Source organism: Ziziphus jujuba, chromosome 12 (genome assembly GCF_031755915.1).
Source record: "Ziziphus jujuba cultivar Dongzao chromosome 12, ASM3175591v1".
In the NCBI taxonomy this organism is placed as follows: domain Eukaryota; kingdom Viridiplantae; phylum Streptophyta; class Magnoliopsida; order Rosales; family Rhamnaceae; genus Ziziphus; species Ziziphus jujuba.
The window spans coordinates 16,000,556-16,015,577 of NC_083390.1; the positions used below are offsets into that span (position 1 = coordinate 16,000,556).

At 29.6% G+C, this 15,022-nt stretch overlaps 2 protein-coding genes and 1 non-coding gene across 5 annotated transcripts; 2 read left to right on the plus strand and 1 right to left on the minus strand.

Moving 5' to 3' along the window:
- Window positions 1-415: 415 nt before the first annotated feature.
- Window positions 416-3,690, plus strand: LOC107429046 (protein SPIRAL1-like 1). Its single transcript, XM_016039679.4, has 3 exons — window positions 416-573; window positions 2,267-2,591; window positions 3,242-3,690. Exons 2-3 carry the CDS (start codon window positions 2,304-2,306, stop codon window positions 3,341-3,343), a joined length of 390 nt encoding a protein of 129 aa, XP_015895165.2. The 5' UTR covers window positions 416-573; window positions 2,267-2,303; the 3' UTR covers window positions 3,344-3,690.
- Window positions 3,691-4,617: 927 nt separating this feature from the next.
- On the minus strand, window positions 4,618-6,623 carry LOC107429049 (ubiquinone biosynthesis protein COQ4 homolog, mitochondrial). Of its 3 annotated transcripts, none has more exons than XM_060813763.1 (3): window positions 6,486-6,623; window positions 5,795-5,997; window positions 4,618-5,301 (listed from the first exon to the last, which is right to left on the minus strand). In XM_060813763.1, exons 2-3 carry the CDS (start codon window positions 5,975-5,977, stop codon window positions 4,801-4,803), a joined length of 684 nt encoding a protein of 227 aa, XP_060669746.1. In that variant the 5' UTR covers window positions 5,978-5,997; window positions 6,486-6,623; the 3' UTR covers window positions 4,618-4,800. The 3 variants fall into 3 exon arrangements, with proteins under 3 accessions (XP_060669746.1, XP_060669747.1, XP_048319296.1); XM_060813764.1 differs by having other exon boundaries at window positions 5,795-6,364; window positions 6,486-6,582; XM_048463339.2 differs by lacking the exon at window positions 6,486-6,623 and having other exon boundaries at window positions 5,795-6,458.
- Window positions 6,624-8,604: 1,981 nt separating this feature from the next.
- On the plus strand, window positions 8,605-8,707 carry LOC112493256 (U6 spliceosomal RNA). Its single transcript, XR_003057684.3, has one exon. It is a non-coding gene; the product is annotated as a U6 spliceosomal RNA (small nuclear RNA).
- The last annotated feature ends 6,315 nt before the right edge of the window (window positions 8,708-15,022 follow it).

A 15,022-nucleotide genomic window follows, 5' to 3' on the forward strand; every position in this document is an offset into this window, starting at 1 on the left:
ACTTTGCTTACCAAATAAATTAGGAAGAGATATTTTAGCATAAAATCTAATCAAATTTAGAATACGTGGGTAATCACAAATGGTATCAACTCTATGATGGGTAAAATAGAGATTCAAAAGAAGTTAACAATTTTTTTCTTTTAAAAAAAAAAAAAAAGGCCTAAAGAATCAAATGGGAAGAAAGGAAAAATAAGAGTGGAAATAGTGGGTTTATTTTTTAAAAATTAAAGGGTAAATTTCTTTTAGACCATCTTTATTTTATTACAACTACAGTTATAAATTTCAACTGTAAAAATTAAATAAAGTAATTGACAGATCTTAAATATAATTTTTCAAAATTATAAATCATATTATAATTACAACAAAATTAAAAGCGTCTAAAATGAATTTTTTAGCCAAAAATAAAAAATAATAAAAAATAAATTTCCGATTTGAAACATACTATTTATTAGGCTATAAAAGGAACGCATATATATTGGGTTCATTTCTATCACAGCCTCTTTGTCTCTCAGTAGCTGTGCTTACTCTCTGTGCTCCACAGCATCTCTCCAGTTTTTGATTCCACCCAACCAGGTAATCTTAACCCATCTGCTATTAGATTTAGGGGGTTTCTATCGCAAGGTTGGGTTGTCAATTTCCTCTCTTTTTCTTTCTCTCTGGTTTCACTGTTACTGATTTGATGCTTTTTTTTTTTTTTTTCAATTTCTTTTTCTAATTATATTGGATGGATGGATGGTGTAATTGTATTCTTTGAAAAGTTTTTCTTTGTGGGTTTGTTGTTGAAATTTGTGGATGGTGATTTGGTGTAGTAATATGCATTTTGTAGATCTGTTTGTTGCTTTATACTGTGGACTGTGTACGATCGAGACGTTTGTCTTGCCTTGATTTGAAATTTTGTTGCTTTTTTCTTTTTGGGATTTTTAAGGAAATGCCGTTTGTGTGGATCTGTTTGTTTTATATATATATATATATATATATATAAATATTGTTCTCCTCTAATTCTCTTTTTCAATGTGTGTAAATAGACAGATAATTTGAACTTGAAAATTGATGGTGAAAATTTTGAAAAATTGGATAATGTGTAGAAGAATTATCAGGGTTCTGTTCTTCTTTCAAACAATTTGTTAACAGCGAAAATGAGGTGCGTCTTCAATGTGTTAAAGAGCGGAGACGTGCTTTTCTTGTTGCGGTTCCTGCATTTTATCCGCTGTAGTTGTTAATATTCGCTATTTATTAACCACACAGAAACTCTTTAATCGAAAAGTGATTATAGACTAGGGGATTTCTTCTGTTGAGTTTGGCTTTTGCAGTTAAGCTCCTCTATGGCATATGAATTATTGGGTTGCTAGCACTATACGATATAGATACTGATAGGAAGGACGGGGGAAAGAAGAAAGAAATAGACTTTGATAGAATTGGTTACAATGTCTATGATGTAGTTGCTATACCGATGCCCTTAAACCTCTAAAAATTACTAAAAAGTGAAGATTCTTTTTATATTTACAATGTAGTTATTAAAAAACTGCCCTAATCATGGTTAAAAATGAAAGATCTAGACTTTAATGTAAGTTAGTTCGGGTGTCCATGTTGTAGTTGCTACCCAGATGCGGTTAAGATTTGTAAATGGTAAAAATTTCTCTTTAGATTTACAACGAAGCTACTGAAAGAATTAGACTTTGATGGAAATTAGTTCCGGTGTCCATTGTTTGGTTGCTACTCTAATGCCCACTATTAGTTAAAAGTAAACATTCGTTTTAGATTTAAAACCAAGCTATTAAGAACTACCCTAATCATGACGGGAAATGGAAACTGTTTAGAGTGTGAAATAACTCTCAAAGATCAAAACAAAGTTAATAATTTGGCCTACCAAAAATTATCTAGACCTCACACTTGATGGTGACTCCTATTTTATAATTGAGGCAGAGGCAGGTACATGCATATGGAATAATACCAAGGCAGTCCAATTAGGTGCGGTAAAATCTACGAACCAAATTGATGGTTTGCAGCTTCTTCAGACTATCAGTCTAATTATTGTATGTGCTTTAATTTTCTCGAATAAATTGGCTCCTTTTAGCAAGGAAGTACGGTAGTTACAAAGTTCTTGTGGTAATGCTTCTTGAATGATATATAACTAATAGTATTAGGTTTGAGCCATCCTTCAGCAAACAGTAGTATGACATATAACTAATAGTATTATATTTTCTTTTCTTTAAAATCCATTCTGGATTCCAACTGCTATTTTGTTTTCCCATCTCTTGTAACACAGGGTTCAGAGATACTAATCTCAGAAGAAAAAGGAGATCATGGGTCGTGGAGTTAGCAGTGGTGGGGGCCAAAGTTCATTGGGCTATCTTTTTGGAAGTGGAGAGGCTCCAAAACCAGCCACAAACAATGCTGCTCAAGATGCTTCAAAGCCTGCCATGAATAATGCTGCTCCAAGTGAAGGGCAGGGTGCAAACAATGGGTCGGCTTCCAAACCTGTGGCAACTGCTCAATCAGTAGATGTGAGCAAGGTTCCTGCTGGCATCCATAGCACTTCTACAAACAACTACTTGCGAGCTGATGGGCAGAACGCTGGCAACTTCATCACTGTATTATTTTGCCCCTTATGGTTACCCATCTTTTTAGTGCATTGGCTGTGTATTAAGTTACCTGAAATGATTTTTAAACATCATACTAATGATAAAAAGTATATGGTAAATAATTTGACTTTGATTTTATAGTACAATTTTTTTGCTCCTTTCATAACAATGATGGAGGGATATAGACAAATACTTACCCCCATAATCATACATTGTATAGAACAATCATTTACTGGTTTTTAACAGAAGGGAAAGAGCATTAAGAAAACAATTATATAATCATATTATAAGCGTTAAAGCTATCTATATTTGTTCTGCAGTGTCCGAATCATGTTATTATTGTTTTAATGAGATTAGATTTGGAATTAAGAGCTCTGAATCCAAGCCAGAGTAGTTTGATTTTTCTGAGTGTACATTATCTGTATTCTAAGCATTATTTGAGAAAAATTGATCTCTTAAAGTCTGGGTTGCAGGCAGCAGTATGCAGTAGACTAGACTAATTATGCTCTTTCTCTTCCATGCACCTTATCTCCACCCACCTCTAATTTTGTTTATTTATTTTGAAGATAATGCTTTGTTAGATGCCCATATTATGATATTCATACATATTGATTGTTTTTTTTTTTTTTTTTTGGTCTCACTTTTTACCCTGGTTGCAGGATCGACCATCGACCAAGGTTCATGCCGTCCCTGGTGGTGGATCATCTCTGGGTTACCTCTTTGGTGATGATGGAAAAGGTGGTGGGTCTCGTGGCAAATGAGAAATTCCCTTGTTGTCTTGCTAATCAACGTATTGTTCGCTGATTTTTTTGTGGAACCTTTTTGTTTTGGATGTGGCATTGCTTTCACCCTTTATATGAACAATGGATATTATCTTGGACGACCTTGTGATGTAATATGTAGGCGTGGTGGTTGCGTTTATTCAATCAAAGAGAGTACTCCATTTTAGATTGCATAAAAGCATCTATTATAGAGAGCTCTTTATTGTGGACAAAATTAAAAGATTTCCTTGTGCATACCAGTTCACAATTTGTTTAGTATGCTAATGCTTGACAACAGTATATTCTCTGGTCACTGCCAATACAAATTTTACTTTCTTCTTCTTCCATTATGCTATCATTGCGGATAATTTGGCGGTTGTTTGCCTTGTTGGATAGGGTGTGTTACGTAGGGGAAAGAGATAAAATTCGACTAAAAGGAGTGGAGAACTACAAGAAAAGCTGAGATAATAGAGAAAGGGGTAGGAGTGGAAGAGTAGGGAAGTTTTAGAAAGGAAAACCCTCTGAAGAAAAAAACACCTTATTTAACAATTCATAATTTTGTTAATCCATCCATGAGGTTCCGAGGGATCCCTGTTCATAATAAAGCAAGTTACGGATTTTAGGAAACTAAATATGATAAAGAAATCGAAATAAACATGAAATTTAAGTCAAAATCCCGATTAAACACTAATATTTGTCTTTTTGAGACAAAAACCCTAATAGATCAAGATATATCTTATTTGTATTTTAATACTATTCTTTCATGATGATGATGCTTATTAGCATCATTTTTTGAGTGTTGGTGTAGCATTTAAGCAAGTTGCTTTAGCTATGATAAAATGGATACAAATTGAAGCTTATTCATCTCCAAATTTGATGACAAATGCAAATTTATATTTTACTGTGAGAGACTTTCTAGGCTTGGAATCCAAATAATGGGATGAAAAAATATGCTAGTAAGATGAAAATGTGCATATGGATTTGAGGTATTAGATTAAAGCAACTTCATTACTTGGTTCCGGTTTCGCATTAGGAGTGGGAACGGATTATCAAAATTCCAAGGCTCCCTATGATATGTTCATTATTTTTCTCCATACCGCCATGAAACGCATTTCCAAAGCTCATTCTCAGGGATGTTCTTTTTGAGTCATAAAATACAGAATGAAAGCAGTTGCTCTTACTAATTTATCACATTTTCTTTGAAAGCTGAATTCCAATGTCCAAATGCTTTTTTTCCCCATAACAATGAAAAGGGTTTTAAGCCTATTTAACTATGGAATTATAAATTTGTCTTAGAAAATGTATTTTGCTATTTTCAGAGTTGCATGTTTCACTGCGAAAATGTATTCAAACAAATTTTAGCCGATAAAATGTACTGAGAAGTTTACTACAGTAATCTCAATTTTGAAACAGCATTTCTCCACCCAAACGGCAACACAGGTATGTTGTGCTAGAGATCAGGTTTGTTTAGGAGGAGCAGGAGCAGGGATTATCCCCCATTTTCTCCTCACATCCTCCAAATCCTCGTGAAAGTGCTGTTCATAATATACACACATAAGATCAGTGCTTTGCATACCAGCCCGTATGGCCCAAGGGAAGTAGTGCTGAAAGAACAACTTCCTTTGCTTCTCATTGAATCTTGCTGAACCTCCTATCACAGACATCAGGCACATAGGAAGGTACATTTGCTCAAACTCTATTACCTTGAGAGCTGACTCACCAAGCAAATTTGTGGGAAGATCAAAAAGGGTGTGCCAGAAATCATGCACCTCACGAGCTCGCATAGCCACATAAGCTAGCTCATCCGTCTCCATAAACCGCACTGGTGGTCGATCATCCGGGGAAAAGTTCCTTGACCCCATGAATTTTGCATAGGCAGCACCAAATGTGTTTGCTGGTAGGTCCCATGCATGCCCTACTTTTGCAGAAATGACTCGAGGTTGCTCCGATAGAATAGCCTTCCAAGCAGAGAAAGAAAATCTCAGTTTGTATGCCCCAGTACTAAAATAAATTTTATATAGCAAATCTTTCAACAATCCGTCATATTAGCAGTTCAATAGAGTTCCACGCAAAATCTTGAATTTTTTTTATTTTTGTTTTGAGGAATATACTAAATTGATCACAAAAAGAACTCCTAGATAACTAATTAATTTTTCCATTTCAAATATGTTTCTCTCCAATCCCATTAAAGCCAACATCAAGAGTTGTAGAAATCTTATGTTTCATCTAACCCAATCTAAGAACACAAAAAATAAAAACTCAGCAACATGAAATACAATATTCACAATTCTTATAAACGAGATACAAACAAATAAGTATAACTTGTAAACCATGGGAACAATTTGTTATACAAATAACTGAGATAATCTAGAACTGGTTACTCAATCAGTTTATTTACAACAATGAATAATCAACATAATCAAATTAATTGGTGTAAAGAAGAGAGTTTACCCTGCCTTCTGGGCTCCTTTTCATTCTCTCAAGAACTCTTTCAAAAGCAGGCTTCCCAGTGGTCTCACCTAAAGCTGCTATAAGATCTGCTCTTCGTGGGTCTAGCAACGCACCCACTGCTGAACCAACAGCAATAGCTGCCTGCTGCCATCTATTAAGCCTGACTCGAGCGCCCTCTATCATTGAAAAACTATCCTCCTTAGCTATCAAAGAACCAACTCAAACAAATTCAGCTTCCAATCCAGTCTCCAAAAACATAAGTATTGATTCAAAGAAAGAAACCCAGAAACAAAACCACAAGTGCTTGCAAACATTGAACTATTTGAAGCATTTTGACAAGCAGTTTCCAATCAAAAAACTGAAAACTTTATGGAAATCAGCATTCAACAAATAATTAAAAAATATTAATAATTGTTGGTAATTGTTCAAACAAGGAAGCACCCATTTCATTGATCATCAAAATGATATTTTTACTCAAATTTTTTTAACATTAAGAACAGAACAATCAGCCAAAAAGCAGAAGAACAAATTGGTATTTGTGAGTGCTAACTTTATGATCCCATTTGGTTACTGCAAATTTGTCAAATAAATAATAATTAGAAAAATTAAAATTAAACGTCGAAAATCGACTCAGAATTTTGTTTGCTTTTTTCTTCAAATTCAAACAAACTTTCAAAAAGGATTCGCATACCTTAGTGTTGAAAAGTAGGCAAGAAGCTAGAAACGAGAACAGAGAAAAAAAAGAGAGAGCGATAGCATGGACGGGCACAAAACGTGGAAGGAAGGAAGGAATCAAAGCAGCCCATTCCAGCCCAAGAAGATATAGACTTGGCCCAATAATAGAGGAAGTAAAACCCATAAAACATATAAGGGCCCCAACATAAAAGCTTGTATACCTTAAACGAAAAAAAAAAATAAAAATTATTTTAAAAATAATATAAATCTTTTTTTTTAAGGAAAAATTTCATTGACCCTTCAAGGTTTAATAAAACATCATTCATCTCCCTAAAGTTATTTAATTCATCATTCACCTCCTTAGATATTAACATATGTTAACAAATTTTATATTTTAATTTATTTAAATTATAAAAGTCTATTTTATCCTTAAATAAATTAAAATTAATATTAATTTAATATTTTGTCATTTTACCATTGTGTTACAATCTTTTCACCAATATGTGGCACAAATTATGATATATATATATATATAAATATATATATTACCTTATTTATGTACGTACATATATTAAAAAAAAATTATTGTACCAATTTTGAAAATTTTAATATTTATATTTATTTTATTAATTATGAACATGAAATGAAATCACATATAAAATACTTACTAAAAAAAAATTCAAAGATTAAATCATTAATTAAATATTTCATCTATTGTTACATTCAAAATGTGAAATATATGCATTTAGATATAATCATCTCTTACAATCATAGGTTCAAATCTTTCATTCGATAAAGACCATATAAGAAAGAGTCATAATCCAAACATTTGCACTGTAACAAAAAGAGATCCTTCCATGTATGCCAACACAACTATAACCATCATAGTTGAATTAAAGCGTAGTCTCTATACTTGTGATCAAAAATTACAAAAGGTCAAATATGTTAAAAAAAAGCTCAAATATGAAAATTCAAAGTATCATTTCCTAAAATAAAATTTTACATTATGGATATTACGGTACTTTATTATGTCTACAAAATTTTATCACATTTTTTTCATAACATATATATATATATATATATATATATATATATATATATATATATATATATATATATATATCATTTTTTTTAAGTGTCTACAATCCTAAAGCAAAACAAAATGCATTTAATATGTAGAAAGAAAGAATAGAAGAAAAAAAAAAAATACCAGAACTAACAAAATTTCGAGCAAAGACAATACAATCAAATGGAAGAAACTATAAACCAAGAAAGAAAAAAAACCTCAAAAATTTCTCCTTCAACAATATGTTCCAAATAGTCCATCTTTGAAAGAATTTGAAAAACTCAAATTCCTTCAATAAAAGGTTTTCATTAAATACTAATTTAAGAGCCCTAAAATAAATCCTTTAAAATCCCCATATATATTCAAAATAAAAAAACCATAAAATGGGAAGCAAAAAATGTAGACAAACCTGAAATCTGTATGGATTTCTTAAGATTTCTGCTAAAGGTTTTGAGCCCGCTCATCAACTGTTTCTCTTCTTCATCGTGGAAGCCACAATGACGGATTTGTTTGGGTTGATAAAATTTTATTTTTCTTTTTCTTTTTGCTATCTAGAAAGTTGTCATACATTGAGAAGGGTGCAAACGTGCAAATCAAGGTAACTTACGTCGTTCTTTTTCAAAATCACTTTTTACTCTTTTTTTTATTTATAAAATATAAATGAATTGACCAAATTAACCCTTTGTCCGTTATATTTAACAGAAATAAATAACGGCTGAGGTGTTTAATGATAAATCTGAAACCTGAGGGGGTTTAATGATTTTTTAGGAAACCTGAGGGGGTCTAATGATTTTTTCCCTTTTTTTTTTATGGAATAATATTTATAACACTTCTTTTTCTGATGTGCTTTTACAATTTCCTTCCAAGCTGGACCCAGTCTATAATACAAAAGTGCAAGTTCATAGGCCCAAACCTGAATACAAACTTTCGGTTTTAGTCCAATTTGAAAACTTGTGAGACTAAAATTTTCTGCGACTTGGCAAGTTATATGTAGGTGGTAAAGTCCCGACATCAATAGGCTATACCAAGAATAGACTCTTTAAATAATTGTGTCGAGACAACTATGGTTGTCCCTCTGGGGACATCCGATAAAATTGGAACGATAAAGAGAATGTTAACATGGTTTCTACATAAAGATAACACGCATAAATCGAGAAATGGTCTAAATTTTTTTTTTTTTTTCTCCTTGATTTTGCCCTAAGGTCCCAACTCTTTCCTTTGATTTTATGAATTTCTTTTAATAGTCCATACTTTGCTAATATTATTGGTCACCTTAAATAATTGATTTTTGTTTTTGGAACTTAACTTTAAATATACTAAATTTTTATTACCAAAAACAAAAAACAACATTTTATTTTTTCGCAAATGGAGAAAATTATGGAGGTATGGATCTACTAGGTTTCAAAATATACAAGATGGCTTACACAGCCACTTGCATTTAAATTGAAATATTATTATTTGTTAATGTTTAAGAAATTTAAATTTTTTTTAAAAAAAATTTGGATTGTAATTTTAAATAATATATAGAGATTTGCATCCTCTACATCTTCATAAGAATGCAAAATCTCCAGTGAGTACAAATATGTAATGCCACACATTTAAAAGAGTATGAACCATTAGATTTTTCACTATTGTCAAATAAAAGTATGATAATTATTAATTTGCAAAACTTTAAGAAGAAAAAAATTAGATGTGCTTAAAAAGTTTACTTATTTATGTTTCATTTATTCCATGTCATTAAGTCATGGCATAGATCCTTTTTTAAAATTGAAAATATTTAAAGATAATCAAAATTATAAAATGATAATATGAATAATTTTAAACTTTTCTTAAACAAAAGAAGCTAACCAAAAAAATTTTCAAATAATTTTTTTTTATGGTATTTTATCCTAATTAACTAAATTTTAATAAGATTTACATTATATTTTGCTTTTCAAATGTTTTAGTGGTTATTTTGATGATATTCTAAATATTGTTTTAGTTTATGTTATTTCATGTAATCCTTTTTTAGGCTTAAAACATAAAAGAAAATTAGATGGGTTATTCGAGTATACTGAAATTTATTTCTTTTAAAATAAAATAATTTAGCCAAATCCTAACAATTAAATATATTCATATGAAAAACTATTCTAGGGTGAAACCAATTTGATATTGGGGGTGTTTCCCATGGATTTTGAAATGCCAAAAGTGGCTTCTAGGATTAAAACGCTGCTTTCTAGAGTGTTGGGCCAATTTTGAAAAGAGCTTTCATTTATTAGAAGAGTTTTGGGACAAAATTGGCTCATGCTAGCTTCCTTTGGAACAGTTTCTGCAAAAATGCAATTTTTAAAATTCCAATTCTATTCGTTTTATTTGTATATGAAAAATTTAATATTCCAATATTATAGCAATTAAAGAGCTTATTGTTTATCAATTTTATTTTTATTTTTTCCTCTCCTTTTCATTTCTTTTATTTGTAAGTGGAGATTAACTAACCATTATACTTGAATTGGGCATTTCATTATATTAATTAGCTTCTAAGTAGGCACTAGACATGTTAAGTTTTGCATCTCACAAGCGAATACAAACCACTTTGACATTGAATCTGGCTGGCTAAGACGCATTCATAAGGAGCAGTTATGAACATCCATTACCTTCTCTCTCAATATATCTCTCCTATCCTCTTCAACTTGCTTCTTCGTCGTTGGTCCAGAAACAAACTATCACATTATTGATCTTCTCGAATTTAAGAATCCATAGAATTAGTGGTAGAGTTCTATGATCAATCACCATTTACAATTAGATGGTGCCCTTAAGTAGTCGAAATTTAGGTATGTTAGTCTTCTTGTAAAACTTGTCTAAGTAAAACATTTTGATGCTGCATTCTCTACTTATAAGGTTCATGTTCCTTACCTTTTATCATAATTTAACGACGATCGTCAGTCATGAATATCATAGTTATTGTTTATTGGGAATTAGGCATGTTAAATGATGCTTAGACTCGGGTTAAAAGGCTTTACAACGTTGAGTATCTCCTTTAAAAAACAATCACTGATAATTTTTTTAGATTGGTATTTGCTAGAGAGTCTTTTGAAAAAAAATATTGACTTTTTATCCACGGATGATTATGGAATGTTTTTGAGTTTCTCAACGTCCAATCTTCTGATTTATGGTTTGTACAATCAACTTCTAGTGGATAAAGGTATTGGTGTACTTAACAGAAACTATATAAATGGAAAGTATAGCAGTGAAAACTACATGATGATTATAGATTTTGCCACAAAGGTAGATGAGCCTAGGCTTTGGCATACTGCTCTAAAGCTATATGTGCTAGTATAAACAAAAATGATTTATTCACTCGCCTTGTAAGAGCTCACATTTCAATGAATCAACCACATGTGGCTTTGAAGTTTACCTTACTATGGTTTAAGATGGCTATCGACCAAATTTTTACACCTATAACAAACTTATACTAAGTTTTGTGTATGCAAAAATGTTCCTTAAGATTGAATTTGGCTGGCTAGGGCACATTCATAAGGTGCAGCTCTAATGGACATCCAATACCTTCTTTCTGATCCTTTTCGGCTTGCTTCTTTATCATTGCTTCAGAAACAACCAATGCACTATGGGTATTCTCGCATGGAAGAATTTTATTGTGTGTAAAAACCCTAACAAATGCACGATTAGTGGGAAAATAAGGTGTCATATCCAAGGGATTGATTTTATATTAATTTTTCATCAAACTTAATTACAATATGGATTCACAATTTTGGATGCGAGAAAACTAAAAACAAATTAAACCAAATTAACCAAGTAGGCCAAAATTTAACAAGATTTCAAAAAGTAAATTATTATGAAACCTAGAGCATAGAATACAGCACTAGTTATTTCAATTTAATTATTGATTGAAGCCACTTTATTAGCAATATTGATTTACTAAATCCTTTAAATTATCAAAGTGATTCCATGCTCTCTTGAGATTTTTCACATAAACTTAGATCAATTCATCCTGGATAGAAACCTAAATTCATGCAAGTATTATTAAGCAAAGATTAAGTATATATTAATCACCAGCAATATGAATATTTTCCAATCAAACATGCAACGTGTGAATTAATATAGAATTTGGCATGCAACCTAGTATTTGCAATTAAAATACATACATGTGAATTATTAAGATCTAAATATGTTTCCTCTCCCGAGTACAAACACAGCCAAACCATATATGATTTTCAAGCTTATTAAAGCATTCATAACATAATAATTCATAAATTAAAACTATGTTGCTAATTGAAATAGATTAAAAAATAACATTTAAGTATCCATAACTAGATTTTCATTTAAGCTTTAGACTAGAAATTTAGTTTCTAACAAACATGATTTCAACATCTATAATTATAAAATTAAAGATATAATTGAAAAGTAGAAAAGAAAGGGAAAGAAAAACTAGAGATTTAAGCCTTAGAATGTCGGAGCCGCCAACCTCTCTATCAAGTAGTCATCGATTTCTTCTTCTATTATTTCTAACTAGCTATAGACCCATGCGATGGAAAGCATTATAATTGTAACACATATTTTGATAATAAATTACGAAAAAGAATTATAACGAAATCAAATACAAAGCATTATATAAAATTAAAACTTTCAATTTAACATAATTAATTCAAATTTTGAAAAACTTTTTTGAAGACCATATTAGTGATTGATCAGTTGGTTTTCCATCTTTATCACAAATTAAATCTTTCATCATTTCCTCTATATTATTGACAAATTTGCTGCCTTGTCTTTCTTTTTGAAAAACTGTTACAAAATCGATCTTTTTTATTAGAAAATTTTTACCTTTAAAACCTTCTATAACGTAATTTGATGTTATAATTTTTATAAAATATAAAATAAATAAATAAATAATCATATCATATGTAACATCACTCATTGAGATTCTTGATCAACTTTGTGAATGAGTAAAAAATTCTTGACTTTGACAAATACCCTATGTTTGATGAAACAAAACAATTATTTAGTGCTCTTGTTTGAGATGGTGCATTTTCTACAGGTTATTAAAATATATTTACTATGAGCACATAAAAACTAAAATTGCAAATCATTATATGAAACATTTATATTTTTTGTATTTGTATAACATGGGCTTCCTGCAAAAAAACTTTACAAAAAAATTGTCTTTTTATAAATATATTAACCTAAATATTTTGGAACTTTTCCATTTTTCTACTATATTGCAATCTCACTTTTTCACTAATCATTTATGTAAGGTCCTAAATCCTAATAATAATAATGATGGACATTTAAAATACAGAATGATGGCCTAAACAGGAAATTAGAAGATTATAATATATATGTATATATATAATGGACATCTAAAATACAAAATGATTATAATATATATATATATATATATATATATATATATATATATATATGTATGTATATTTTTTTTTTAAAAAAATTCCAAATATAAAGGTTAAATCCATAAGGAAATAATGAAAAAAAAAAAACTAATCATAGTATGTACAATATGATCTATGATGGTTTTGAGATTTGATATATATTCTTTTCATTCTTGCTCTTTTCTTATATGATACATTTATTATAAATCTTTTTTGCAAAATAAGTTTAACTATTTTGACCAATGCTATTCCTAATTTGACCTTAGGATTAAAAAAAAAAAAAAAAGGTATATGAAATGACAATTTACCCTTGAATAATTATCAAAATATCCCAAAAAACCAAATAAAATATTTAATTAAATTTTTTAAATAAAGAGGTACTTCATCAAATGAAAGATGAGTGAGAGAGAGTGAAAGCTATAGTCCTTGAAGAGGGTATATAAGTGAAAAGATGAAAGCGATGGGTTCTTAATTTTTATGTGGACAGCTTAAACCCTACTCATATTATATGGGATTAAGAGCCAATCAATCTATCCTAGCCAACTAATGGCTTAACTTTTTTACATTTCTCTACGATCCTTTTTCTTGTGATTCCTTAGCCTCATATGTTGTAATTAAAAGTTTAAGAGAGTAAATTCCTACTAATGAGTGATAAATAAAAGGAAAAACTTTAAGTAGCTTTATTATTAATTTATTACTAACTCCAATTTAGTCATTTTTCATAATGTCATAGTAATTTTTCACTTTTTTTTTTTTTTTGGGTCAACCTTCTTTTTAAATAGTAGACTGTGTGTAGAAAACCAAAAGTACTTATTCCATTTCTCTTCTAACTTTTTGTTAACCAACAATCCCAATAAAGAAAAAAGTTTCTTCTTTTATTATATTGGTTTAAGAATGAGATTCGATTTCTCACTATTTTTTTTTTTTTTTGTTGGTCCTTTGCAACATTTTTTATTAAATGGCATTTTGTTTTAACGGGAAAAAGAAAAATCTATAGCATTAAAAATGGTATAGAACTATAAAGAATCAATTTTTTTTTTTTTTTTGCCCTTTTCCTTTTCGTTTCTATATTAAATTAAACCCAGCGGCAGAGCCAAGAATAAACATTTGGTGGGCAAAATTAAATTTTTGCAATAACATATTTTATATTCTAAACTTATTTATAATAATTTTTGGAAAAAATAATATAATAAAAACTACTTATATATTATATTAATGAATCAAAAATTTAAACATTTATGTACTATTTTTATCAAATACAAATTCATTAAAAATAAAATTGTCATTTCTTACCTCCAAATAAATATGTAACACGAAAGTACATAAAAAAATAAAAAAAATAATAAAAAAAAAAGACTAAAGTAATAGTTGTTGAATGCTAATTTAATTGCAAATTTCATGAGGCCCCAATGAAATTTAGTAAAATTGCAATTGTTAGTATTTTAACCACATCAAAAAAGTATGATAAAAAAAAAAGTAGAAAAATTGTTACCTTTCATTTTTTATATAAATTTTTGTAATCTAAAAATAAATGGTATCAGTTGGATAATATTTATTTTTTATAATTGATTACTAAAACAAATAATAGTAATAGTGAATAAGAAAACCCACCAAAAAAATAAAAGAATAAATATTTTAAAGAGTAGGAAAAAAATAAAAATTAGTCAATGAAGGAACAAACAAATAATTGGTAGATAAATTTTAAATTTTAACAAATATTCCCAAAACATATACAAATAACAAAAGGAAAGAAGGTAAAATCTTCCAACTCGATGCATAATTGAACAATAAATATAGTTATATCAGATTATAATTTCTAATTAGAAAGATTAGATAAAATAACAAAATGTTTTGATACTGCTAATTAAACTGAATTAAAAAGGGTTTGACATATTACTTTGATTAAATAATGATGGGATTAAGAGAAACGAGAATGAAACGGACTATAACTGAGGTATGCTTTAGTATCAATATTTTTGCATCAATGAATCAACTGCATGTGGCTTTAAAAATTTACCTTAATATCGTTCAAGATATTCATCAACTAGATTTTTACACCTACAACAAACTTTTACTAAGTTTTGTGTATGCAAAAAATGTTCC